At 36.3% G+C, this 27,784-nt stretch overlaps 2 protein-coding genes across 2 annotated transcripts; one reads left to right on the forward strand and one right to left on the reverse strand.

Annotated features, from left to right (window-relative positions):
* Positions 1-1,197: 1,197 nt before the first annotated feature.
* Positions 1,198-10,531, reverse strand: LOC127160716 (NACHT, LRR and PYD domains-containing protein 12). The gene is made up of 6 exons (XM_051103373.1): positions 10,344-10,531; positions 7,707-7,760; positions 3,350-5,134; positions 3,009-3,182; positions 1,513-1,686; positions 1,198-1,375 (listed from the first exon to the last, which is right to left on the reverse strand). The coding sequence occupies exons 3-6, from the start codon at positions 4,303-4,305 to the stop codon at positions 1,198-1,200; spliced, it is 1,482 nt and encodes a 493-aa protein (XP_050959330.1). The 5' UTR covers positions 4,306-5,134; positions 7,707-7,760; positions 10,344-10,531.
* Positions 10,532-12,911: 2,380 nt separating this feature from the next.
* On the forward strand, positions 12,912-25,866 carry LOC127160714 (uncharacterized). Its single transcript, XM_051103370.1, has 4 exons — positions 12,912-13,611; positions 13,918-14,055; positions 14,351-14,656; positions 25,680-25,866. Exons 1-4 carry the CDS (start codon positions 13,406-13,408, stop codon positions 25,864-25,866), a joined length of 837 nt encoding a protein of 278 aa, XP_050959327.1. The 5' UTR covers positions 12,912-13,405.
* Positions 25,867-27,784: the final 1,918 nt, after the last annotated feature.

A 27,784-nucleotide genomic window follows, 5' to 3' on the forward strand; every position in this document is an offset into this window, starting at 1 on the left:
TTATTATTAATAACTAACATTAACAAAAATAATAAATACTGTTGCAAAAGTATTGTTTATTGTTAGTTCAAGTTAGTTAATACATTCACTGATGTTAACAAATGATATCTTATTGTAAGTGTTAATGTTTCACTTTTTTTTCTCATAAGAAAATGTATTATTGGTGGAATGGGTTGTGAAGGGGCACCAGATAAAATCTTGCCTAGGAAAGCAAATTGGCAAGAGCTGGCCCTGTGAGAATGGTTTTGTCTCTTGTTCTGGTATTGCATTGAGAGCAGTGTAAGATGTGAAATGATTTCTTCATGAATTTAAAGTCCAGGAATTCTGACCAAAACAGATGCCATGCAACAAAACAATAAAACTAATCTGGAGAAGAGATCTTCAAAGAGGGCAAACAACACCATCCCTATTGCTCATTTACAACCCCCTTCCTCCCTCTCCTCTCCCCTCCCTGCATTTTAAACTTTTCTCCCAAAAGGTTCCACTGAAAGTCACTAAGAATGTCCATATACTACATGTGTTACATTTTATGAATATGTTGAATTTTCCCTTTCATGTTTGGTATCGTTCTAAAGGTCTCCGTGCGATTGGTAAAAGGGTCTCAATTTCACAGCAGTCACTTATATTATGAGGAAGATTGAACACTTTTGTAGAATTGTGTTTTGCTGCTGAGGGGTGTGTTTTCCCCTTAGGGTCGGGTGAGAATCTCCGGCCAGGTGTGACCCTGGGTCACGAGATCTCCTGACAAACCAAAAGGTCTTTTATGTTTTTACAACTGATTGGAAGATTTGTTTGTTTTGGTCTGGGTATATAAGCGAAGTGACAAAACACCACGGGGGGATTCTGTATTCAGAAGAACCCCACACTGTGTGTGAGAGTCTCTGGAGCTTTGCCTCCAAATCTCTCACATGGTGCTGTGTATCTCTATGCGGTCAGGTGTGCATCTCCAACTCCTAGATTTATCTTTGAGTAATTGATGTTGTGTATTTATGTTAATTGGAACTGAATTTAATTCTGAACTGGATTCTCATTGTTAAACTATGTAATTGGCATCATACATTTTTACCTGACAAATAAAATGCTATTATTTGATTCATTTTAGACTCTTCTGAAATCATTATTTCCAGTAGATTGTGACAAAATTCAATTGGCCATTTATTGTGGTAGCATTTTGTTAATTATTTTATGGAAAACCAGTTACCTCAGTATCTCCAGCTGACAGTTTGGACTCTTCAGTCCTTCAGAAAGAAGCATCACTCCAGAATCCTGCAGGTCATTGTTACTCAGATCCAGTTCTTTCAGGACAGAGTTTGAGGATTTCAAAACTGATGACAAACTCCCACAAGACTGAGCAGTGAGATTACATATGGAAAATCTGAACAAGAACAACACAGTAATTTAACACAGAATTAATCTTAACAGTGTGATTTAAATAATAATAATAATAATAATAATAATAATAATAATAATAAATCAATCAGTCAAATCAATCAAGTATTTTAAAACTTAAACCTCAATATCTCCAGCTTAGAGTTTGGACTCTTCAGTCCATCAGAAAGAAGCTTCACTCCATGATCCTGCAGGTCATTGTTACTCAGATCCAGCTCTCTCAGGACAGAGTTTGATGACTGTAAAGCTGAAGACAAACTTTCACAGGACTGATCAGTGAGATGACACCCACACAGCCTGTGAAGAGAACAAAACAAACAGCCATATGTGAATTTATTAGATAGGTTATATATCTTATAATCTGGAGTGCATGTTTAAAATACATTAACAAAGCACTTTTAAAGTATTTCAAAACTGTTATAGTTTATTAGTAGTTTATAAACTGTAGTTAATACATTAATAGACTATATACAAATAGTCTATTCATTGTCATTGATTGGCACTGTAATTAACATGTTTATATGAAATATAATGGTTTGTTGACAACTTATTAACTGCAGATTGTTCTCACTTTATATAAGATTACAGAAAATCTGAAAATGTCATACATTAAATGCTTTAAATCAGCCTATATTGCACATTAATTGTAATAATATTCAGTGTTTCTTAAAATGGTTACAAATACATTAAGCACACATACATACATTGGGTTTCTATGTTTTATAAGGACCTTTTATAGAATACTGTATAAATTATACTGTATGAACTGTATGTCCTGTCCCCAGAAACTCTGAATACTAATGCAATTAATGACCAATAAAGGTTAGTTAATTAATGACATTTTTTATATACTATGACCTAATCTAAAGTAAATAATGACAATGAATGAACTCACTGTTTGTATATAGTCTGTTAATGTATTAACAACAGTTTATAAACTATTGATTAATTACAGTTTGCAAATAATTTGTAAATACTTTATTACTGTATACCTATTATAAAATGTTACCACTTTATGCATTTATATGTCATTTTCATAAGTAACTTATGAAAATGTCACAACTTCAAAAATGTCTCAAAGGCTGAAAAATGTCTCATCTGTGCATTTGAGCTCAACACTGCAGTAAATCATTTATGAATCAAACTGATCCAGTTCAACTCACTGATTCAATGATCCAGTCACAGTGGTTGTCAAGTTATCAACACACTAAATCTGTCCTACATATACAAGGCAAGAATCAAGAATAATATGATCCTCAGCTGAAGATTTTACTGATGAAGTGAAAATAAAGCTATTGTAATAAATAAATCCATACGGAAAGGGAACATGTTTAAATGAACATAAAACAGTTCTTTGAAACAAACTGTTTAAAGAAGTCATCAAGAAAGTTTAGGTATTATTAAAGGTATTCCAGGTTTTCCAGGATGGTTGTGAACACTAATTGTTTTCTCACCAGGTTTTTTGAGTAGGCATTGTCTGTCTTGTGTTCTTGGAAAAAATGCCACTGATACAATCATACTACAATATAGACAGGGGAAATATCTGCTAGCTATAGTTATGAGACACCAATTTATCCACATATTTGAACATACTGATTCAGTGAAAGTGAATGTCAAACCTCAGTATATTCAGTCGACAGTGTGAACTCTTCAGTCCATCATAAATCAGCTTCACTCCTGAATCTTTCAGGTGATTGCTAGTCAGGTCCAGCTCTGTCAGATGGGAGTTTGATTGTTGTAGAGCAGAAGACACAGTTTCACAGCATGTTTCATCAAAACCACACCTGTCAAATCTGCCAAAACAGAATGTTTAGTCAGATAATTTTCTGTTTCTTTTCTGCAATAACTTATTGTACTCTTAATATTTGGGGAAAATATTTCACATTGTATTTTGAGATTTAATTGTTTAGTGATGTAGAACAAAACATTTAATTGAACATCAGTCAGTAAAATTACTCACAGTGCTTTTCTGCAGCATCTCACAGCTGGGATGAGTCTCTTGTAGTTTGAAGATGATGACGTGAACCTCTTTGGGTTGAACTCATCCAGCACCTTCTCTGACATGAGCAGTACGTATGTCAGCACTGTGCACATTGAAGATGAGAGGTTTCTTCCTGGATGTTTATCTGAACTGAGGTAACTCTGGATTTCCTCATATAATGAATGATCTTTGAGCTCAAGTAAGCAGTAAAATAGGTTGACTAAAGCTTCATCTGATATATTCCTGCTTTGTACTTGATTAATGTATTCAGTTGTTTTTGTGATGCTCTCTGTGGTGTCTTCAGTGTGTGTGATCAGGCCTTTGAGCAGGTTTTGACTGGATTTCAGTGAAATGCCCATCAGAAAGCGCAGGAACAGGTCCAGATGTCCTCTCTGACTCTTCATGGCTTTATCAACAGCCTTCTGCAGTAGCTCCTGCAATGTGATATTTTCTTCTGGCTTGTCAAAGAAAAACTGAAGCTCCTGCATGTTCTTGTTCAGGTAGCAGACGAACACATGCACTGCAGCGAGAAACTCTTGAACACTCAGATGCACAAAGCAGAAGACCTTTGCTCCATGAAGTCTATGTTCCCTTTTGAAGATCTCAGCAATCATTCCTGTGAACTCAGTGTCTTTACTCACATCAATATCACATGCTTTTAGATCTTCCTTATAGAACACAATGTTTTCCTTCTTTAGCTGTTCAAATGCTAGTTTGGCTAACTTCAAAATCATCTCTCTATTTAATTGCAAGTGCTCTGAACATTCTCTTTCTTCTTGTTCATCATACTTCTGGTTCTTCATATTCATCTGTATCAGCAGGAAGTGAATGTACATTTCGGTCAGTGTTATGCTGATGTTCTCTGCATTGTTCTCAATGAGAATATCCTGAAGTACTGTGGCCGTGATCCAGCAGAACACAGGAATGTGGCACATGATGTAGAGACTACGAGACGTCTTAATGTGTGAGATGATTTTGGAGGCCAGAGTCTCATCTGTGATTCTCTTTCTGAAGTACTCCTCCTTCTGTTGGTCAGTGAATCCTCGCACCTCTGTGAACAAACCCACATAGCGAGGAGGGATCTGATTGGCTGCTGCTGGTCGTGATGTCACCCACACAAGAGATGATGGAAGCAGATCCCCTTTGACCAGACTTGTAAACAGCACATCTACAGATGCGATCTTTTCTCAACAGTGTTCAGAGACCTACTTTTAAAATTCAGAGGCAGACGACTCTCATCAAGTCCATCAAATATAAACACAAGCTTACATTCCTCATATAGCTTTGATTTCTCCAGGTTCTTCAGTTCAGGATAAAATTCCAGCAGAAGTTCATGAAGACTGAAATCTTCATCTGTCATTAAGTTCATCTCTCTGAATGGAAGCAGGAACACACAATGTATATCCTGATTTTCTTTCCCTTCAGCCCAATCCAGGATGAACTTGTGCACAGAGACAGTTTTTCCAATGCCAGCAACTCCCTTGGTCAGCACAATCCTCTCCTCATTGTTTTTCCTCAGTTCAGTAAATATATTGTTGCATTCGATTGGTTTGTCCTGTGTTTTTTTGTTCTTAAAAGCATCTTCAATCTTCAGAATCTCATGTTCATGATTGACATCTTTCATATCTCCCTCTGTGATGAACAGTTCTGTGTAAACAGCCTTGAGATCTGTTTTATCTTCTGTGTTGCCCTCAAAAATATATTCTGTTTTCTTCCTCATGTAGGATTTGTGAGTTTCCAAGAATTTGTGCAGCTTCAATACCTCTGTAATAATAATAATAATAAATAGGATTGAGTAAATGGCATTAAATAGTATGACAATATTATTAACTGCTGCAGTCAAACATATTATATTCATACTGCTAGAGCAGCACTGTCCTGCACCGGGATTCAAAGCCAAACCAACATGTCAATGTAGCTTACTGTAGGAAAGAGAACAATGCTGTCTTCACATGTTATTGGACTGTTCTTAGAGAAAAGCTGTTTTATATAGGTAAACCTCTTCTCACCTTCTCTTTCCTTTTCTATTTTCTGACTTTCCTTTAGTACTTTTAACACTTAACAAGCAACACTGAGGGTTCCCACTCTTTTGGTGATCATTTTCCAGGACTTTTCCAGGACATTTTTATTTAATCATGGTGGCAATAAAAGACAAGGAGAACGCACTAAAGTAATATATTCCTCTCTCAAGAAGTCTTAAAAACATACAGTTTATGGCCATGACTTAACTAAGAAACTTAACTATAAAATAAGCTCTTTAATATGAGCTCTTAATTATACATACAACATTTTTTTAATACAAATGATTTTCAGAACCAATTTCAGTCCCACAGTAAAATAAACAAAATATGTTGGAAGTATTAAATTATTTTATTTACCTATTTGAAAATAAAAATAAATTAAATCAGTTCATTATTTATGCTAACAATAATATTAAAGAAAATATTTTAAAATATTGGCATGTGTCCTTCAAATATTTTAAATTAAGTGTTGCTTTAAAAGGGTCATGTTAAAAAAAATGAGTGGATTCTGACTAACTTAAACACCTCTGATTGGCCACTGCATAGATTTTATTCACGAAGTTTCACAGTAAATATTCTAGGGCTACAGAACAATAATAGCCTATTTTGATAATAATCAAAATTTTAGTTTAACATTGTTATTATTTGAAATTTCTCTTAAAATTTAGTGTTAGACAGAAGGTTTATTTGTGGCAGTTCAGTGTTCAAACTGTCAAAAGTCAGTAGTGATGCACATTTCAAAATAGATTTTTTGTGGGTGTTTTTCAGATTTTTTTGAAAAATTATATATATTTTTTTTTTTTAATATAGCTATTTATCATATTGAATTATTCGTACAGATCGAAATGTGATATAAATTTTATAAAAAACCTTATAATATGTCATTACGATCCATAGAAATAATTATATCATACATGAGCAGTAATTCTGATCTAAATATGATTTGAAAAACATATTGGTTAACTTTATTTTTGTGAAATGATGCTATCATAAAATATAATGCAGGAAACAAAAACACACACTGTTTGATTGAGAGCACAAATTCACTCTATTGACAGCAGGTGGTGCTTATTAAACAGCAGATACAGTGTTTCCCTGGTTACCACTGTAAACAAAGCAGCAATTTTTTAGAAATACTAGCATTATATGGATAACACACCTGATTCAGAAAAGAAAAACATTAAGCTTTTCCAAGACTTGAAATGGGTGTTTGTTTTCCAAAATTAATAATCAATTTTCCAGGTTTTCCAGGATGTGTGGGAACCCTGAACACTGCTTTAATAAAAGCAACAGGTCTTTATTACTTATAAGTATTTTGTCTTACTGCACTGAAGATTTTTTTCTTTATTTTTTTATGTTTTAAAACAACAAAATCCTTGGTGTGAAATTAACACTGCTCGGTGAAGTAAATGAGATGATTAAATGAGTCATTATGTGACACTTCAGATTTCACCCTTGACTTTGAAGGTGACAATTATCATGAAGTGACCCAATTCACTGATATCAGTGTGTGTGTCATTAATAGGTTTCGATTTTTGCATTACCAACCCTTTTGAAACTACAGTATGAGATCCAGCAGCATTGCAGCTATCAGTTATTCTGAAAGACTTGTTGTGCAGAAAACATTTTGAACAACTGTATCATTTAGGCACACAGACATCAAGAGTCATATAAATGTATGCATTTTAGTCTGGGACTAGGCTTAAGCCTTGTCTGTGAAACCAGGGGTAAGTTTCCACATGCAACGTAATAAAACAAGTCTTAATATTTTATATTACACGACATTCATTTCTCAAGCAAATTTACTCTATACTACGTAATTTTAACATTTTTATGATATATTTTTTATTGTGTTTACCAAACCAAATACATACATATTATGCAATTCATCATATGTTCTTGCACAGTTCTTATCATGCTAACTAATGCCACACTCATAGTTGGCCAGAGCTTTGAGGTCAATGTAAAAGTTAATTCACAGATATGCACTGCAGTTCTGTAATTCTTCAGAAATGTGAGTTAGATGCTGTTTTGTGTTGATCATTTTTAGATTGAGTAATTTATTTTGGTGGGGAATCATTATGAAATATTTCATTCTTGTGTAGAATCACAGCAGCCATGAATAAACAAACATACTGTGTTTATATATTTTATTCCAGCAGAGTTAATTCTGTCATACTGGACGCTTTGGTATTTTCTTCATTAGGATCTCATTGTCATGAGAAACTGGAGTGGTGTAGTTGTAGCTCAGGCCTTACTATATACTGTTAACATTTTGTCTGTAAAACACTCTGTTTTATATGTTGTTGATTTACCTTGTTTTTCTCTGTGTTTCTTTTCTCTGTGTTTTTTTAAGGATTTCTGTTGATCTGTGAGGAGAAAGAAACTAGTGTTACCTATAAGCCATACTTAAGTAAAAGTACAGATATCTTACCAGAAAATGACTTAGGTAGAAGTTGAATGCACCGTTTTGAATATTACTTGAGTATAAGTCTTAAAGCATGTGATATTTATTGTACTTGAGTACAAAAAGTATTTTTTTTAAATCTTAAACATACTTAAGTACTGAAAAGTGGAAGTACAAGTAAATGCAAAATAGAAAAGAAACAAATAAATATATGAAATGTTCATACACAGCTTGAGTAGCAAGATTGTGTTCAACTAATAATATAATAAAGGACTCAACTTAGACTTTGACAACAATGACTTGAGACTTGAATTGGACTTGAGCCTTGTGACTCGGCTGTGACTCTGAAATCTTTACAGCCTACCTTGTATTTAATTAAAAAAAAAAAAACAGTTCTGATCAGTAGGCTGCAGGGGCGGATCTACCAGGGTGGCACGGGGTGACAGCTGCCACCCTAAAAAAAAGCTGTGCCACCTCACCTAAAATATAAATGTAAGTAGTGTTTCATGTGCTACTTTTCGTAACGCAAAATAATGGCAAACACGTCTTTCAATTAACTGTGCCCAGTGTAGTCAGTTTCATTAACAAATGACTCTTATGAACCGATTCTTTTTGAGTCAGAAACACAAAGCGTGGCCCACTTCACTAACAAATTGTTTATACATTTGTTCATGAATCAGATAATTACTGCTTCACGGGTAACTCAGAAGTCCTCTGAGAAATCTAATCCCATCCGGATTTGTCTGAAATTCATTGCGTAATTGTTTGGTCATCTGACTCTCAGACCGCCCGTTTCACTTTCATCATGGATATAGGCCTTTTTGCCATGTCCGATGAAACAATAACATGAAATCAATAAGAAGATGTCGATCACAGAAACTAACAGAAGAGTTAGGTAAGAATCTAGTCTTATTGCAGTTTTCTCGATTGTTAACAAAGGCCTAATATAACTGATTTTAGTTATTTATAGTTGTATACTATAATACTGTGTATTATAGTATACAACAATAAATAATGTTGTATACTATAATACACATTAAGCTGCAAAAATAATTCCTGAATCCTAATAACATTTTGTTGTTGTTGTTGTTGTAGTGTTATTGATCTCATGAGTGTTCACTGGCAGGAAAGTCATCTGTGTATTTGAATTGTGTGTAATCATTAAGAACACCTGTAACAACTAGATTGAAAAGTTTAAAAAAAGACAAATCTGGCTTGTCCTAAAGTCTTGCTTAAAAACATTAATAGTTTGGTCAAATGTTTTAGATGTTTGCTAAAGGGTTGCTAAGATATTTTGTTTAGTTTCAGTGCTTTGATATTGTATTTCTTTCTAATGTTAGGAAATTCAAAAGTTTTTGTTGCTCTTAAACTTGCACTAAAACATGATTTATACCATCTAAAGTAGTCTATGTCATTTTAATAGAACTGCATGTTTTCTTTAGTGACACAAGCTCGGAAACATTTATAACCTGTTGAAATTTTTTATGTTGTTGCCAGTAATTAAATAAAAGCATTTTTTTTTTCATTTTAAACACTATAGATGATTACCTAATGGTAATACAATATTTGTGAACACAACTGTATATGACAGACTACAAATCCCCCAAAACTATGCATGGGGGCTTGCTTTGGTGTTGCCACCCATTTGCCACCCTAAAAATTATTTTCTAGATCTGCCCCTGGTAGGCTGGTTACTGAAACGTATGATCACACTGGATGATTAGCGCAGCTTTTGGCACTGAGCCAAAGACACTAAGTGAGCGATTCTTAGTGTTTGCATCCACATAATGTTTAGGATATTTAATATTTTAGACATTTAAAATGCACATAATCACTATAAATCACTTATTATAATAATAATAAGAAGAAGAATAAACACTGATGTACAGTATATTGAAACAGCAGTAACCTAATAATAGGCTTAACCTTTCACACATAATAAGATTTTTTTTTTCACATCGAAAGCTTGCATGTAGCCTACATATAAAATTCACTCCATTCCTGTTTACCAGCCACTCACTGCATGTCTTTCAGAAGAAATAGAAGCGTGCTGTAAATCCAACAGGTTACTACGATACTGAGTGAATGCTCTTGGCACATAGTATATGTTCATCAAGTACTTTCACGTCAAATGAAAATGCTAAATCCCAGCCTTCACCCACGCAGAAGGACCAGTACTTGCATAGAAACCTACAGAATACCATAGTAGCCAGAAAGAAATGCAAATTTTAAAGAAGAACATCAGACGTACTTTTGCATCTGAACTCTTCATATACATATATATTTAAACATTTGCAGCATATAAACAACGTAAAAAATCTTGAATAATGTATTCTGATTTATACAGTAAACGTTGTGCAGAATGTACAATTAACCCAACATATGCTTTTACTGTTGTAGCGTTTACTTTTGCACCTGTTTCAGTATTTAGATCAACTCTGACAGTCTGAGCACAGCTGATTATCTTGACTGGAAAAGAGATGAAAAGATTTAGCACTTTTCTTTTTACATTTCATGTTTGACATAATATTTTTTTCTTTATTACCTTTGGTGTGTTTGTTCTCTAACTGTTCAGCAAGATGGTTCTGGTTCATCTTTTTCAGGATATCCAGTGTGATCTTCACAGCTCTTTCTGGTCCAAAACGATCCAGCATCTGATCTACTGTGTCAGTTGCATCTGCTTTCTCCAGTACAGAAACTGGAATAGGTCCATCTTCTCTTAAGTAGCTCTTAAATCTCTTCAATTTTTCTTCATCCAGATCATCCAGTGTGTCATTAAGCAGTTGTTTAACAGACGCCATCGTTCTTCACTGACTGCTGTTGAACATGAGGAAAATGTTTTACAATACGTCCACTCTTACTGGACACTCACTAGATAAGACCTGAAACTGTATTTTTAGAGATCATTTTTAATTGAAGTATTTATAACACTATTTTCTCTAGACCAGATGAAATTTCACCATTTGGATGATCATTCATTTCCTTATGTTAAATCCATATGACAGAGATTTTATTAATTTGATCAAAAACCTCTATGCTTAAGAAGAAGAAGAAGATTTATTTATATAATATAGAGCATTTCTTATGTCTATAGCTTATGTACATAGCGCATTTCAACTTAGTGGGGAAAACATGAATACAATTAAGTGACCCTGGCTTTACATAAAATCATCCTTCATAAGTTGAAGAACCTTACGCCAAAATGTAATCTTGATATCATTAATATTGACCGAGTAAGGCAATGTCAATGGATGAAATCAAACTTTGATGTTTGTTATCTCAGAATTAGATTTTGAGACTTTTGCCAGGATTTCACAGAGAGGGTCACATATGCATCTGAAAGACTGTATTTTTAAGGTTTTCTCTTAGCTTAGCAAATGAAAACCAGTCTCCTCTTGGCTTATATCAAAATCCTCTGACATTTTTCTTTACAAATCCTTGTAAAGGAGCACAAGTGTGTGCAGCACGAATCCAGTAGTGCGCAACACTGCGAATCGAAAGGCTCTGCCATTATTATTGAATTCAATTAGTTCCAGTTATGTGCGTTTGATTGCGGGGAAGTAAGCAAGACATGACAGTTGCAGTATCATGATTATGGTTAAATAAGATAAAATATCCAATATATACAAATTACTTTTATTTTTGAATTAAATATTATAACACATTTACTGCTTTTTACTATGATAATGTAAGCACAACTTGTGTAGATTCATGGAGTAAAAGTGCTTGACTGCTTGTATACTTTTACCACCTAATCAAGCTCAACATGCTTTAATTTTGTGTCACTAGACGTTTGCGTCATAAGGTTAAATTAAGTCTTTGGTCTGCGCTCTGGAAGTGATTTTTTTTTTTTAAATAAAACTAAAACTTAAACTGAAAATAGACTATATAAAAACGAAATAGAAATGTGCTCACAAAATAAAAACTAAACTAAAACTAACAAAATTATTACTAAAACTAATGAAAACTAAACTAAATTTTATTGCAAATTTCAAAACTATATTAAAATCAAACGAATTTAAAAAAAAGCAAAACTATAATAACCTTGCCTGTTTACAACACTACAAGTGTGTCCCATATGACACAGTAATGAAGAGTTCTACACACACTTGTGCTGAAGTGCAAAGACTGTAAGTGTGGATATTTGGACAAGCCCTGAGAATCTGTAAGCACTTCCTGTTTCATGTTAGTCGTAAAGTTGGGAGATTTTATCTGTTTTTATCTGCTGCTATGCTGTATTGTTGAGATGAGTTTGTTCATATAGAATAGTCCTCTCTTTGCAAGAAAAACTCTCAGCTTTCAAGATTAGACTTTATTGGTCCATTCAACAAAGCTGAGATGTCAGCTGTACCAGTTAAATGAAGTTGATGCTTCAAAAACCACACAAACACTGTGACTGTAATCCATACAACCCCACTAGATAAAGCAATGTCTTTTGAAGTGAAACAGTAGGTAAGAAAAATACAACTGTCATACAGGCATGAATTTTTCTTAAATATCTTTGTTTATCTGAGGAAACAAAGTTCAAAAGATAGACATATTCTGTATATTACGTACTTTTATCCACCGTATTTTTCAGTCCAGAAGTAAACTGTGTTAGACAGTGCTCAGCTAAATAAAATTACCCTAGTAAAATGTAATAGATTTAATATAGTAAGTATAGTTCAGGTTTATTCATATATTTACTAACATATCGCTCGAGACTTACTGATATAAAACTTATTAATTATTAAGCCTAAAATATGTTTTAATGTCACTGTTGATGATGATCTTTAAATGTTTTGCATTTAAAGACTGATATTATTTAAAGTGCACCTAAATTATACTTGCAGTAGTTCCACTTTAGCATAATCAAACGCAAGTATTATCTTTGGTTGGTCTTCAACACTACTTCTGCACAATTAAAGTGCACTAAGTAAAAAAATTAGTTGTTCCAATTTAGCAGATTTTAAATATACTAGTTTAATATACTAAAAGTTCAACTGCAGGGTATTTTTATTTTGTACATAAGATGTAAATACTGTATATTTGTAGTATACTTAGCATGAAACAAATGTATTTAAATACATTGTAATATATTTATTTTTCACTAGGGTATCTTCAATATTTAACCCTATAAAACCGACGGGAGCGCCGGCGCTCCCATTTGCGCGTCTCTGTTTAAAAGCCAATAGAAAACGAAACCAAATAGGTAGCACAATAATTCTTTTTGCATACAAAATCAGAGACGTTACACATTCAGATCAAGCCTACAATATGCTACTGTTGCGTTGTTTTTACCCTTTAATGTGTCTGCACAAATCGCATAATATTCGTTTACAACAAAAAATACTAAAATGCTTTGCACGTCTTTGCACACATGTTCTATAGATTTGCGGGGGCTGGCAGTTGCTATTTACCTTTTCCTATGACTCATAGACGTAATCACGTTCTGTGCACTATGACCCCAAGGTATGTCGCGTGTGGTCACGTCACAAGGCGGGACATTTGAATTGAATGATGTACATGCTACTCAGGTGCGTTCTACTCCTCTTCGTCACGTTTTATCATTGCAATCTGTTGCTTCGTCATTTCTCTTTCACACATACGCATAATGCACATTTATAAATGCATCCACAAACACACACTCGTGGGCGTAACGTTACGTCTACACAACGTGCAAAGAGAAAAAAAAAGTTCACGGATGCTGAGGTTTTGGAGTTACTATTCGCGTCTGACGAAGAAGAACTGTCCGACTGCTCATCTGCTCCGGATTCAGTTTCTAGTGGGGACGAAGCTGACTTTCTTGAAGGAATAGATCCGATCCAGGACATGTAAGTACATATTCATCAAATATTCTTTGCTTTTGAGTTAGAGAATAAATGAAACCAACATAAAATAAACATGAGAGCGTGACGCGTCATGTATCGTTACTGTTATCTGTTCTATATTGGTTTTGTGCCAAAAACATCTAACTTATATATTCATGAAATACGCTTTGTTTTTGATTTATAGAATAAATAAAACAAACACAGAATGAGCCTGAGAACATGTTGCACCATTTACTCTTGTCATGTCTATATTGCTTTTGTGCCAAAACATCTAACTTATTTACCATTTACTTATTTTCTTTTTCGTAGTGCTGAAGATGTTAGAGGGCCAGCAGAGCCCTCAGAGCCACCCTGCACCTCAGAGTCATCTGTGCCAATTTGTAGAGGGAGAGGTTCTAGAGGGGACGAAGCCAACTTTTTTGAAGAAATCGATCCATCGCAGGGCACGTAAGTATAATATTATATTTGAGTTAGAGAATAAACAAAACAAATATAGAATGAACCTGAGCACATGACGCGCTGTTTTCTCTTGACATCTCTATATTTTTGACATCTCTATATCTTTTGTGCCAAAAACATCTAACTTGTATATTCATGAAATATGCTTTTGCACTAGAAAAGAAACAAAACAAATATAGAATAAACCTGAGCACATGATGCATTTACTCTTGTCATTTCTGTATTGCTTTTGTGCCAAAAACATCTAACTTCTTTACCGTTTTACTTATCTTCTCTGTCGTAGCGCTGAAGATGTTAGCGAGCCCTCAGAGCCACCCTGCACCTCAGTGTCATCCGTGCCAGTTCATAGAGGGAGAGGGTATGGTCGGAGGACTAACACCAGAGGCTACAGAAGTCGGAGCCAAAGGTCCCGTGGCAATGGCCGCACGTTAGAGACAGCCCCTAATAATTCCGGCGGGTGGAAAACAGAAAATGACCCTGACCATTTGCCTCAATCCCCCCATCTTTTCCTGCCTAAAAGAAAGCCAGGTGTGCAGCCACCTCTGTCAACTTCTCCGGACAACCTAACACCCATTGAGCTTTTCGAAATGTACTTTGACAAGTCTGCTATCAAAACACTGTGTGCCAACACTAATAAAAAAGCAGCAAGAAATATTGCTGCAGGAAAAAAATTCAAATGGACTGAAGTCACAGAAAAAGAAATGTGCAAATACATTGGCCTCACACTATACATGGGCATTCTAAAGCTTCCAAAGCTCAGAGATTACTGGCATGTCAAATCCATCTTTCATGTTCCCTATCCTTAAAATGTCATGTCCAGAGATCGGTTCCTCAGCATCACATGGAACATGCATTTGAGTGACCCTGCAGAAGATGCTGCCCAAGACAGAAAAAAAGGCACAAATGAGTACGACTGTCTGCATAGAATACGCCCTCTGTATGACAATTTACGTGTAGCCTGCAAAGCTGTCTACCACCCTGACAAAAACCTTTCTGTGGATGAGCGTATGGTAGCCACCAAAGCCAGAATAACCCTGAAGCAGTACATAAAAAATAAACCAACAAAGTGGGGAATAAAACTGTTCGTGTTGTGTGAAAGTAGTGGCTACACAGTGGATTTCAACATTTACACAGGAAAGTCCAGTTCAGGAAGGGACTTTCATTCGATGCTGTGATGTCACTGGTCAGAAAGGAGTTCTTGGGATCTGGATATCACATTTACTGTGATAATTTTTATACCAGCCCAGTACTTTTCCAGCACTTTTATAACTTGGGCTTTGGAGTCTGTGGAACCATCAGGGACACAAGAATTGGTGTCCCAAAAACCAAAGTGAATGCGCTGACAAAGAAATCTCCACGCGGATCAATAAGGTGGATCAGACAGGGATCACTCCTCTTCACAAAATGGATGGACACACGGGGGGTGAGTGTGTGCACTACTCTGCACACTGCTTACTCCGGGGACACTGTGAAAAGAGTGTGCAAATCCAACAGTGGGTACAAGCATGTAGATGTTCCAGTTCCTACTGCTGTCAAAGATTACAATCACATTATGGGAGGAGTTGACCTTTCAGATCAGTTGATTGGCTACTATTCCTCATGGAAAAAAAAGCAAGAAGTGGTACATGACTGTGCTGCACCATTTCGTTGACATTGCTGTCACAAACAGCTACTTACTGCACAAGCAACTGTGTAGCAGCAAAAAGGAGCAGCCCATGACACACCAGGCCTTCCAAGAACGGTTGACAGCAGAGCTGTGTGGGGTGTCCTTACAGCCACACGGGACAGCTACCAGCACTTACCTGTTGCCATTTCTGGTGCAGTTGGCTCAAAAAAAAGCCACAGAGGGGCACAGGAAATGCAGGCTGTGTGGGAAATGCACTCCATTTATGTGTGAGTCATGCCAAGTACCCCTTTGTGTTATTCTGGACAGGAACTGTCACAAGTCTTATCACAGCTAGGGTTGCCTGTGTTTATGTAGGGGTGCCTTTGAGTGTGTTTAGGTCTGATAATGTAAAGTTTATTTATTCATTTATTTATTTATTTTTACAAAATAATATCAGACATGGTTGTTATCCATTCATTTTTTTAACCAATGAATTGTTCCATCTCAAAAGAATTGCTCTCAAAAGCAAAATATTACTTGTTTTACCCCACAAATACAAATGCACTCCACTCGCATATGAGGCCTGCCAACTGCTCCTCTGCATTATGGACATGAACTGTTACAAGTCTTAACACAGCCTTTCTGCATTTTCAGTTCTGATAAAGTGCAGACTTTAGAGTAGTGTATTTTAATGTTTTACATGGTCTTTTTTTAGCTGTTCAATCAATATTGTTCTCAAATGCAATGTTACCAGTTTGACTTCACAACACACTGTTTATAAAAATGAGTGTATCTCACAAACGAATTGATGTACACAGTCCAAATCAATTTTGTGTGGTTTTAAAGTGTTTTATCCAAGTTTTTTACATTGACAAGTTTGAGGTTTACATTTGTCACATTTCTGTATTTAATAAAATATCTTGGAAAAAAAAAAACGATTTTGTTTTTTTTTGTTAATTTTTTGCACTTTTGACCTATTTACTTAGTTATTATGGATTTCTTGCAATCATAGCCTTCAAATTGGGAGTGTTAGGATTGCATTGATGTATGGCATATGAAAATACTCAAAAGAATGATGGCACAGCATGTGAAAATACAAAGATATACTCTGGCGGAATTGTCCTATGGCAGGTCTTAAAGGGTTAATAAAAACCTCTCCGAGGCCTGACATCATGCCCACTGTGTCTGTCGCTTGGCTCCTCCCGTGACAAGAGGAGTTAAAATAGAAAGATTTAAAATCTTCCTGCTAGACATACTTCAGTTTGTCCAATGAGCAGGTTGAATCCAACTGTTTTTCAGTGAGTAGTTTGACTCCTGAATCTCCTGGGTGATTGTAGCTCAGATCCAGCTCTCTCAGGTGTTAGGGGTTTTAACTCAGAGCTGAAAACACATAATGACAGCCTCTCTCTGTCATTATGTGTCACCATATGGCTGTCACCATACAGCCAGATATTCTGAAAACACAGCAATAGTCCACGTGACAATCAGACAAATCTTTCAAAAAAATATACCCATTTCAGCCATGAATTATTCCTATATGTTCATGTCTTAACCCCCTGGGGTCGACGATCATGCCGGCGTGATCAGCTCACGTTTTTTTAAGATCAGTGCAAAATACTCCGTCAATTTTGGTCACACAAATAAGTGTTATACATCATTAGAAACCATTAAGTGCATACTTTTATTTGTGCAAACTCAAAATAAAAACTAAACTGTGTGCTGCTTTAAATTAAAGAAAATATACAGAGTGCTTTCTCAGTCTTCACTGTCTCCGCGAACGGCTTTTAGAAATGCGTCAATAAAATGAACCTAAACTCAGTGAATACTCGACACACAGACAGGAGAGATATATCTATAGAAAGCTTGATATCTCTACTTTTAAATAAATCAAGTCTTATCAAAAACAAATATTGTGTGCTAAAGTAATCCGTGTGAAACCAACGTGATGAATAGTTTTTCCCTCAGAGCTAATTATTTTTAATGCGATCACGCCCACAAGCGGCTTTTGCTTTTGATATGATAAATAGCCACGTGCGCGGCGCCGCATGTTAGCGCCCACATCATCGTAAACAAAGCTTGACGATTCATCAAGTTCATCTTGGCTACTGTTTGTTTCTGGGAAAAAGACGCGCTGAGAGAAACAGCAGAATTTACCTTCAGAAAAAAAGAAGACGCGCTGAGAGGAATAACACAGAATTCACCTCAGATGAAGAACAACGCGACGCGCAGCTGATCCAGAGGAAGAGATCAGTCTGACGAGTAAGTAATGCGTCTTTTTTTGCATTAGTTAACGTGTTATTTTGACATAAGCTTGAACACATTTACTAGCTTGGTTTTTCCCAAACTATGATTTCTGGCTAAAATGTTTGAAATCGAGTGAAATATTTTGAAAATGATAGGTAGCTCATTGTATCTATTTCTTATGATGCGACAAAGTTTCATGTTCTATATAATATAAAACAAATTACGATATAAAAGTAATAGTGTACATGATGAATGCTACGAGTCGAAGTATGTCTAGATCATGTTTATTATTAATACTCTGTTCCCAAATAGTTTTATTTGTTTCTCAGATGATAAATGTGTCCTTTTTACGTAGTACAAAGCATGCGTGAATCTGTGACTAGATCGTTATATACAGATTCTTCTGATATTAACATGCTCAGAGGTGTTTTTTGTTTTTGTTTTTTAGTGATTTGATACCTGTACCACAGATGAATATTGCTGATTTTTACTGGAGTCTCTTCATACTTCTGAGAGCGCTGTACCAACATCAAATATTATTCTTCACTGATTTTCAGTAACATAAGCTCTGTGACTGTGTTTGTTTTTTTTTTGTTTTGTTTTTGTTTTTTTATCTTGAATCCATGGAAAGAAGCAGCAAACACGTAAACATCAGGTATGGTTTACTAGTTTGACTTGCTGAACAGGAATGACACAAGGTCTGTTCACATCTCTGTGGTTCGGTCAGTGAGTACAATAATAATCTTTGACCATCATTATGTATGTTTTGATTATATTGTTTTGTAAATAAAATACAAATGACCAAAACCCCCCCATTATCTTACTTTCCTCTCATTCTTTGTTACCTGCCTCATAGTGACAGCCACAGTGATGGGCCATTAAGGGACAGCCTTTTGTCTCTCAGGTGTGAATCACTAAATATTCATGGCCATTATCTCTCCCTCGCATATGGCTTTCTATCACAAAACATGTCTTAGAAAATTTACATCAATATATTGTTTTCTGTGAAAGAGTAAGCACGATAATTTTCACATCATTTTGAAGTAAATATTCTACCCTACAAGAGTGATTACTCAAAAGCCTTGCTCAGGACTATTCAGTATGAGTTTTATGGCCTTATTTCAGCTACATTTATTTTCCCAAAACTTACTAACCACGCATAATATTTTTTTTTCTAAAAAATGCAAACATGTACATCTATCTTGCTCACAAATTGTTGTAGCACCGTTTGTGCTGAATACAAAAAATATATATATTGGCCAGTAGTATGTTATAAGTAGTTGAAATAAGCACAAATGTCAGGGCATGTCTAAACATCTAAAGGGCCTCAAAATCACCTCAAACCCCAGAGGGTTAAAACCACCAAAAATCGCTGCTTGAAAGTGCTTGGAAGCTTCTGTCTCCTCTCTACTGCAATCTTGGCCCATTCCTTGCCTGAAAAAGCTTTCAGATCACTGATAATCTTTGGTTTTCACATTGCCACTGCTTTAATCAAATTCAACCAAATATTTTCAATGAGAATTAAATCTGGAGACTGAACAGGCCACTCAAGAACATTCTATGACTGATTACTGAACCAAGGATAAGTAGATTTTGATGTATACTTTAGGATGATTGTCCTGCAGGAAAGTCCATTGATCATCAGCTTCAGTCATTGCACCAAAAGCATCACAATTCTTGCCAAAATGGCCTGATACTTCAAAAAATACATGATATCCTTCATACGGTCATGTTTTCCACTTCCTGCTACAGTAAAACAACTCCATAACAGGACTGATCCACCTCCATGTTTGACGATGGAGATGGTGTTCTTCTGCTTATAAGTTGTCTTTTTTTGCTCCAGACATGCCACTGATCCACAGGTACAAATAGTTCTAGTTTGGTCACATCACTCCATGAAACATTCTTTTATTCCATTCCAGAACTCCACAGGTCTATCCAAATGAATTTTAGCATGTTCAGGTCTGCCTTTTTGTTCTTTTTGGTCAAGAGTGGTATTCGACAAGATGCCCCAACATGAAGGCCATACTTGTCTAGTGTTCTTTTCATACACTGCTTTGAAATGTTTTTCCTTGTTTCATCGGGTCATATTGCAAGTCTTTGGCTGTACATTGCAGGTTTTTCTCAGTTGCTCTGATCAAACATTTTATGGTATTGTGCTTTTTTTTGTTCAACTCCCTCAAAGGTTTTCTGGTACAACACACTTCAAACTAAGGAATAAGGCTGCCAGCTGCATCTCTAGGAACTTTTAATGTCTTGGAAATCTTAATGTAGCCTTAGACTTTCTAATAAAATAAGACAATTTCTTCTCTATAGTTTTTGTGAGAGCTCTGTTGACTGTGTCATATTAGCGACTCAACTTCAGCACATGCATGGGCTAACCATATGTATGTGTCACACCCCAAGCTATTTCTGTTTTTTAATGAAGTTTATAAAGGCTTAATTGTGTTTTAAGACAATTTTGTTCCCTACCATAAAAAATAAGTGACTTAAAACGGCATTGTTGAACAGGGGTTGAATAATTATGACAAAGGTGTGATATTAAAAAATCCTATAACTCAAAAACATTACATTCTATATTGACATTATAACTTTTAATATGCCATTAAACAGTTGTAGATGCAATTTTTATAAAGTCCTGGATCTTCAGAAAAGCTTGTATTTGTAAAGTACTGCAGTCTCTGGGGGGTTGAATAATTTTGATTGCAACTGTATATAGTGTATGAATTTGTAGCCAAAGACTCGTGCATTTGTACTAACATAAAAAGGACATTTTATATCTGAGAAACTAATAATTATTGTTTTTCACGTTAAACATCTATTCGAGAGCAGAGTATTGATAAACATGGTCTAAACATACACAGTGTAAGCACTCATTACATCCTATTGTTATACGATAAATATGTAACTAAATAATGTGACATTAAATCATAAACATAAGCATGCCTTGTATGCATTATACAATGCAAAAACATTTTATATCGGGAAACTATATTATTACTGTTAAGCGTAAGTGTAAACACTGTTACCTTTATATCGCATCGTTTTCTATTGTATAGAACATTAAAAACATCCTGGCGTAGTGACACATTTTGATGCAATGAAATGAAACGTACTTCATGACGTTTCACTTGCTGTAGTCATGAATTATAGTTTGAACAAAAAGTCTAACTAGTAAAATGTGTACCAGTTCTGTCAGAGTAACACAATAACAACTAAAGCAAGCAGGTTAATAAAAGAAAGACTTACTCACGTAAATATCTCCTCTGATGGATCGCGCCGTGTCACATCGTGTTCTTCCTCTGAATTCTTATTCCTCACAGCGCATCTTCTTACAGAAACGACAAGTAGCCCAGATGAACTTGGAAAAGAAAAAGTCTCGGCGCTTTGTTTACGGTGATGTGGGCGTTACGTTTGGCGCGCGCCCTCACGTGGCGATTACACTATGAAAAGCGAAAGCACCTCGTGGGCGTGATCTAATTAAAAATAATGAAGCAGACGGGGAGAGATTGAACATGCAGTTGGTTTCATACGGATTACTTCATCAGAGAATATTTGTTTTCAGCAAGAGGGGCTTCATCTAAAAGTAAAAATATCAAGCTTTCTATAGATATATCTCTCATGTGTGTGTGTCACGTATTCGCTGAGTTTTAGTTCATTTTACTGACGCATTTCAAAATGATACGTGTGGAGACAGAAACTGCTGAATGCGCACCCTGTTTATTTTCATTGTTTTGCAAAAGCATAATGTTTTGTCGATATTGTGAGTGTACTCAAATAAAAGAAGATCCTCTACAGATTTAAATGATGTATTACTCTTATATGTACAATCAAAAATGAGCGAGCATTTTAGGTTCTTTTTGCTCCTGTCATGAAAATATGCAATTGGGGCCGCCGGCGCCACCGTCGACCCCAGGAGGTTAAAGCTTTTGAATGTCTTTCTCCCAAGCAGCAACATATTGCCACAATCTCTCCACCTCTTCCGAAAAATATTCCATGGTCCATCTGAGTCTCTAAATGTTCACCTTTTCTGCAAGATTTGCCAGACATATCTTCCAAAGAACAGCACACATTGTCCACAGTGTAATGAGATAAATGACCAACAACAGAATATTGCAGAGGACAATTTCTATATGAGTCTCTCTATTGTGGATCAGCTAAGAGACATCCTACAAAAAGAAGATTGCACATTTCAGTCAGAAGAAAGTTGAACAAATGATGTGAGAAAGGGTGAAATGTATCAAACACTCCCAAACTTCACAGCTAATGACATTTCACTACTATGGAACTGTGATGGCATTCCAATGTTTAAATCTTCAACTTGCTCACTGTGGCCCATCAGATGTGTCATAAATGAACTCCAACCAAATGTTCGTTTCAAAAACATTAAAACTTGCAGGTGTTTGGGCGTGGTAAACCTGACATGTCCATCTACCTTAAGCAATTTGTGGATGACATTCTAAAAATCAATTCACAAGGTCTGGAATGGATTCACCCACTTACGAAAACAACTGTGGTGTCTAAGGTTTTTTCCTGTCATATGCTCATGTGATGCTGTAGCAAGATGTGCGCTTCAAGGTATACATCAGTTCAATGGTGCATATGGATATGGCCATTGCTTAAATGAAAGGCAAACAGTGCCAAAGGGAAGAGGATATGCCAGAGTCTATTCACCCACTGAGGCACAGAAAAGAACCCATGGCCATGTCATTGAATGTGGGCAGAGGGCCATTGAGAATGATGTTGATCATGTATTTGGGGTGAAGACAGTATCACCATTAGTCCTCCTAAATCCCTCCACTGGTTTTGACATTGTGAACAGCTTTTCTATTGACTACATGCACTGCGCTCTCTTGGGAGTGACAAAGCAATTCTTGGACTTGTGGTTCAATAGCAAGTACCATGACAGCCCTTGGTACATTGGGACATCACATAAGCATGTTGATCAAAGGCTGCTTACTGCAGACTGTGAAAGTAACGCAAAGGTGGAAGGCTGCAGAATGCCGAAGCTGGCTATTGTTCTACAGTGGGCCTGTTCTGTACAAGATTCTTCCAACAAGATTTCTGAAACGTTGGCTACTTCTGGTCATTGCTATTTTTTTGTTTTCTCAAAGACACCATCACAGAAAATGAATGGGCAGCTGCGACATCCAAGATAAAGTTTGTGCAGGAGATACCAACGACATATGGCTTGTGCCAAATGTCCTTCAATGTCCATCAACTCACACACTTGCCCTTCTCTGTGAAGATGTATGGACCTCTTTGGTGTACATCTGCATTTTCATTTGAGGGTCACAACCAAAAACTGAAGAGGTTGTGTCATGGAACAAATTACATTCCATCTCAAATCGCACGCCAATTCAACATGCTTCAGTCCATTCCTCAACTACTCAAACAAACTATGACAAGTGCTGATGTCTCAAATAGGGTGGACAAACTTGTCAATGACTGGCTAGGTGTTTATCCTCTTGTTGCTAAGGCACAGAAGCTGGAAGGCCTTGTTTTGTTGGGATGTTCTCGACAAAAAGTGCTAGATCACAAGGATAAGTTCTTAATGCTCCCAGTCTGTGATCTGTCTGAAAATGATGAGTACTCTGCAGGAATATATGACAGAGCCATTGCAAATGGACAACTGTTCAACATCAGAGAAATATGGAAAGGCATACAAACACAATAGTTTTACTATTCAGCTAAGAAATGGTTGCATTGGAAAGATTGAGTCAATTGTAAATATCATACATGATCACAAGAGCAATCCACTGATCAAAGTTTAGCTTTTACAAACTGCACCTGCTGGTTTGTGTCTGAAGGATCTCCTTCCCATATAAAAGAAGTGGTGCCAACTGCAACATTCATGGTTGTGAAACCACTGGAAATTGTCCGCAAGGTTGTGCACATGAGCTTCAAAAAAACGTCCTATGTTGCATTACAGCCAAACAATGTTGAGCTTGACTGATGTGTAGGCCTAACACAGAGCTCTGCTGATGACGGTTGGATATTTTTACGATAGTATATTTTTATGTGTGGTGTTCCTTCAAGTGATGGTAAATGAAACCTTGTGTCAACTATATTAACTTTCATCTAAACTGTATATTTTATATGAATATGTCAAATACTGTACGTATATAATTTCTGATACGATGCTAAAATGAAACATTGTCTAGAAAACAGCACAACTTCTGCAAATATTTTACTGTCAGCACAGTGTTTTAAATAAAAAAAAACAATACTGTTTAGATGTTTACAGCATGATTTCTCTCTCTCTCACACAAACAAACACACACACACACACACACACACACACACAGTGTTAAAGTTACTCTGTGATAAAGTGTGATATAATAAAGCAATAAGCCCCAAGAAGCTGTGGTTTACAGTGTATTTATAACAGCTAAGGGGTGTTGATAGCCACGAAGCAGAGTGTCTCAGAAACAGTTCTGGTTGCAACAAAGTGGTTGCCAAACAACACACAAACGTAAACAAATGTGTATGTTTGTAGAGTAATTTACAACAGCTTAGAATGTGGCTCAACCAATCAGAAACAATGACCGGACCTATCGGTTTTATAGTCAAAAATATCTTACAGGACGAATTGAAATTATGTTAAAAAAACCACAATGTCTATTAAGTTTCTAACATTCTAGATCATATAAGATCCTACAGGACAAAATAAAAATTCCATTAAAATAAATCAGAATGTCCAATGGGATTTTAAGAATGTCCAATAGGATTCTAAAAATCACCTAAAATCCTACAGGACAAATTGAAATTCCACTAAAATAAATCAGAATGTCTAATAGGATTTTAGGAATCCATTAAGATCCTATAGATGAAAAGGAGGATAAGAACCCTTCATCATCCACCAGCCAATGTTATTTGTCGAATCTCAGAAATGGATCCTTTTACATGGAGTGATAGAGCTTCACATGGAAAGAGAAGGTTACAAAAGGAGCAGAACTACGGCCCACTTCCACCCTCTATGGTGGGTGTACCAGTGCTTGTCGTAGGTGGTACCAAAATAAATGTATAAAGTGAGAGAGACAAATATGTTAAGATTGGTGACTGCATTTGTGATTGGCACTTTGATTCATGTGATTTGGGCGTCTAATTGGTTTGACTTCTCAAATCGGGCCATGTTGAGAAATATGAGATTACAACATCAAGACAGATTTGTTGCTGTGTCACTACTGCACTTGTGTCAGTGATTTACTTTAGCATTTTTTGTGTGTTTGTGCAGCGTAATCAGTTTAGCTGTGCCCTTAATGTCTTGAGCCAAAAGCTGTGTTTGTAAGAAATGAGTCCATCATTAAGATGTTTTAAAGTCACTTCCAAATTATGAGTCCATTATTCATAATAACACTCCTTTCAGTGAAAACAATCCATCCTCTGATGTCTCTCACATCCACCCACAGACAACATGTGCTTTTCACTGGACTCAGTTTGAGGTCAAAAGCATTTTAATGATAGATTTGTTTACAGTTAGCGAATGAAGAGGACAGGATGAAGGTCAAAGGCAGAGACCTGGTCAGACCTACACTTAGATGTGGAAGTGTCAAGGTCCTTTTTGAAATGACAGACAGGTTTTTCAGATCACAGCTGTCTTGTATTTTAGTATTACAGGAACACTTTATGAACCAATCAGAAACCATGACTGGATCTGTCTGTTTAGTCTGTTTATATGAATCAAGCCTCTATTAATGTCTGCCTGAATTAATGGCACATGAATTGTAATCAGGAAAAGTAACTCTGTTGTCTGTTTCAGGTGCTCTGTTTGCATCTTTTTCTGTCTGGAGAACAAACACCTGAATAACTGCAGTGAGTTCAGAGCGGTGCGGGACGTCTCAGTATCGTCTCTGAATGCAGATGATCAGACGCTGCTGGAGCAGAAAATGAAGCAGAAAGATCATGTGAGGAACAGATTGAGAAAGAAGAACCAGAAGAGTCCTTGAAGACCACGACCCTCCTCACAGTGCACTCAGTCTCACAGACACAAATACAGACATGAAATATATAGAAGAATAAGGAGTAGATGGGACATAAATATGGCAGGATATTCTGGACTGTTTTCAAAATTGTTGTTATCAAAATCAACTGATTGACCATTTTGACAAAGTCTGTAAGAATTAGACACTAAAATAAAACAAATACAAGAATAACTCCAGCAAACAGTCTTTCAGTCATTCCTGATGTTTGGAGATGAAGAATCAGTCTGAAATCACTGCACAAAATCTCACTATTAATTCTCAATGTCAGACACAACCGTCACATGATCTGAAACATTAGATGAAAAACCTTTAGAAAGCTCATCATTTCAATTGTTGAGTGTCTGTAAGACCAAATCACACAATCATAACAGACGTGATTTAGTGGGACACTGCAGGACACATGAGAGTGTTGGACAGCACATTTCAGGGCCCAGTTTATGGCCACAATAGTGGACAAAGGTTTGCTACATTTTGATTGGATCTTGGTGAACTAACATAAACAAACTGTCCAACACCATAAGATAAAGATGAGAGGACAACAGCCAGACATCTCGTAGAGCACAAGAAAAAGACCTTTGGTACAAAGCCCAGGAAGGACAGAACTTCCTATTGGTCAAAATGCAGTTTGTGCCCTTCATCCACCTTGACACTGATTCCTAAGGGTTTGGCCTGTGACTGACATTAAAACTTTCTTAGGACCTCCAGATGCAGCAGCAGTGGGTGAAACTAAGAGAGATCATGGAGATCCATCCAAATCCATTTATAACTATGTTTTCAAACTGATGCACACTACAACACACACATCTTGGGCCCAGTCCCAATTCTACTCCTTACCCCTACACTTTCCCCTACCCCTCCATTTGGCACGTGTAGGGGTAGGGGTGTCTCAATTCTCTTTTGGTTGGAGGTAGGGGGAAGGGGAAGGGCTAGATAGCCCTCCAAACGAAGATTTTTCGGGACCTCACTTCAAACGAAGGGCTAAGAGAAATTTCCAACATGGCTGCTCACTCGAGCAAGCAGACCCATAAATGTAAGTTTTGCCATTAATAAGGATTTTTATGACATTTTTCATTATATGTATATTACCTTAAGTCTTGTGTTTGTGTTTACGGTGATGTTCTGTAAAGAAACGTTTGCAAAAAAATCACTAAAGTTTGCTAGTTGATAGCACTGATTGCACAATATTAGAAAATATATTTGTATCTACAGGGCTCGAAATAAACTTTTTTACTTGGTAGCACTGGTGCTCCTAACTATTTGAAGTTGGGAGCACCAGAGCTACCAAGTAAAAAAAATAAATAAAAATAGGAGCACCAAATGAATATTAAGGTTGCATTAAATACAGCCTATAGCCAACAGCCGAGATATGTCATGTAGCCTAATTTGCGCACATTGGGGAGTCGCTCTCTAAACGTGGGGTATTAAAATTGCTTTTGAATGCGCACGTCATGTTTTACTTTCGGTTTCGTTTTAACTATGGCGCTAAAGACATTAATTTAACAAAACAATTTGAAAGTGGGGGGATTTTGAAAAGTGTGTCACTGAAACTGTCACTGTATCAACGTATGATGACGTATGACATTGTAGTAGTGGTGTCCCATTTCTTAGGGGAACATTTTTAACCCTTCCCCTGCCCACTTTGTTTCAAGGGGCAAGGGGAAAGGGCGATGGGTAGGCAAAGGGGTAGAAAATAGAACTGGGATTGGGCCTAATACTTATTCAGAGAAACTTTGTGTTTGGACTATCCAAATAAATTCCACAGGAGGAAAGAAGGGTGGGCCACCCCGTGTCCCCCCCACTCTGATGGAACCAGCCAATCACAGCACGGAAATGGAGAAGTGACAAATTGCAATCTCCTCCTTATTGGAAAGGGATAATGGTA

Source organism: Labeo rohita, unplaced genomic scaffold (genome assembly GCF_022985175.1).
Source record: "Labeo rohita strain BAU-BD-2019 unplaced genomic scaffold, IGBB_LRoh.1.0 scaffold_437, whole genome shotgun sequence".
Lineage (NCBI taxonomy): Eukaryota > Metazoa > Chordata > Actinopteri > Cypriniformes > Cyprinidae > Labeo > Labeo rohita.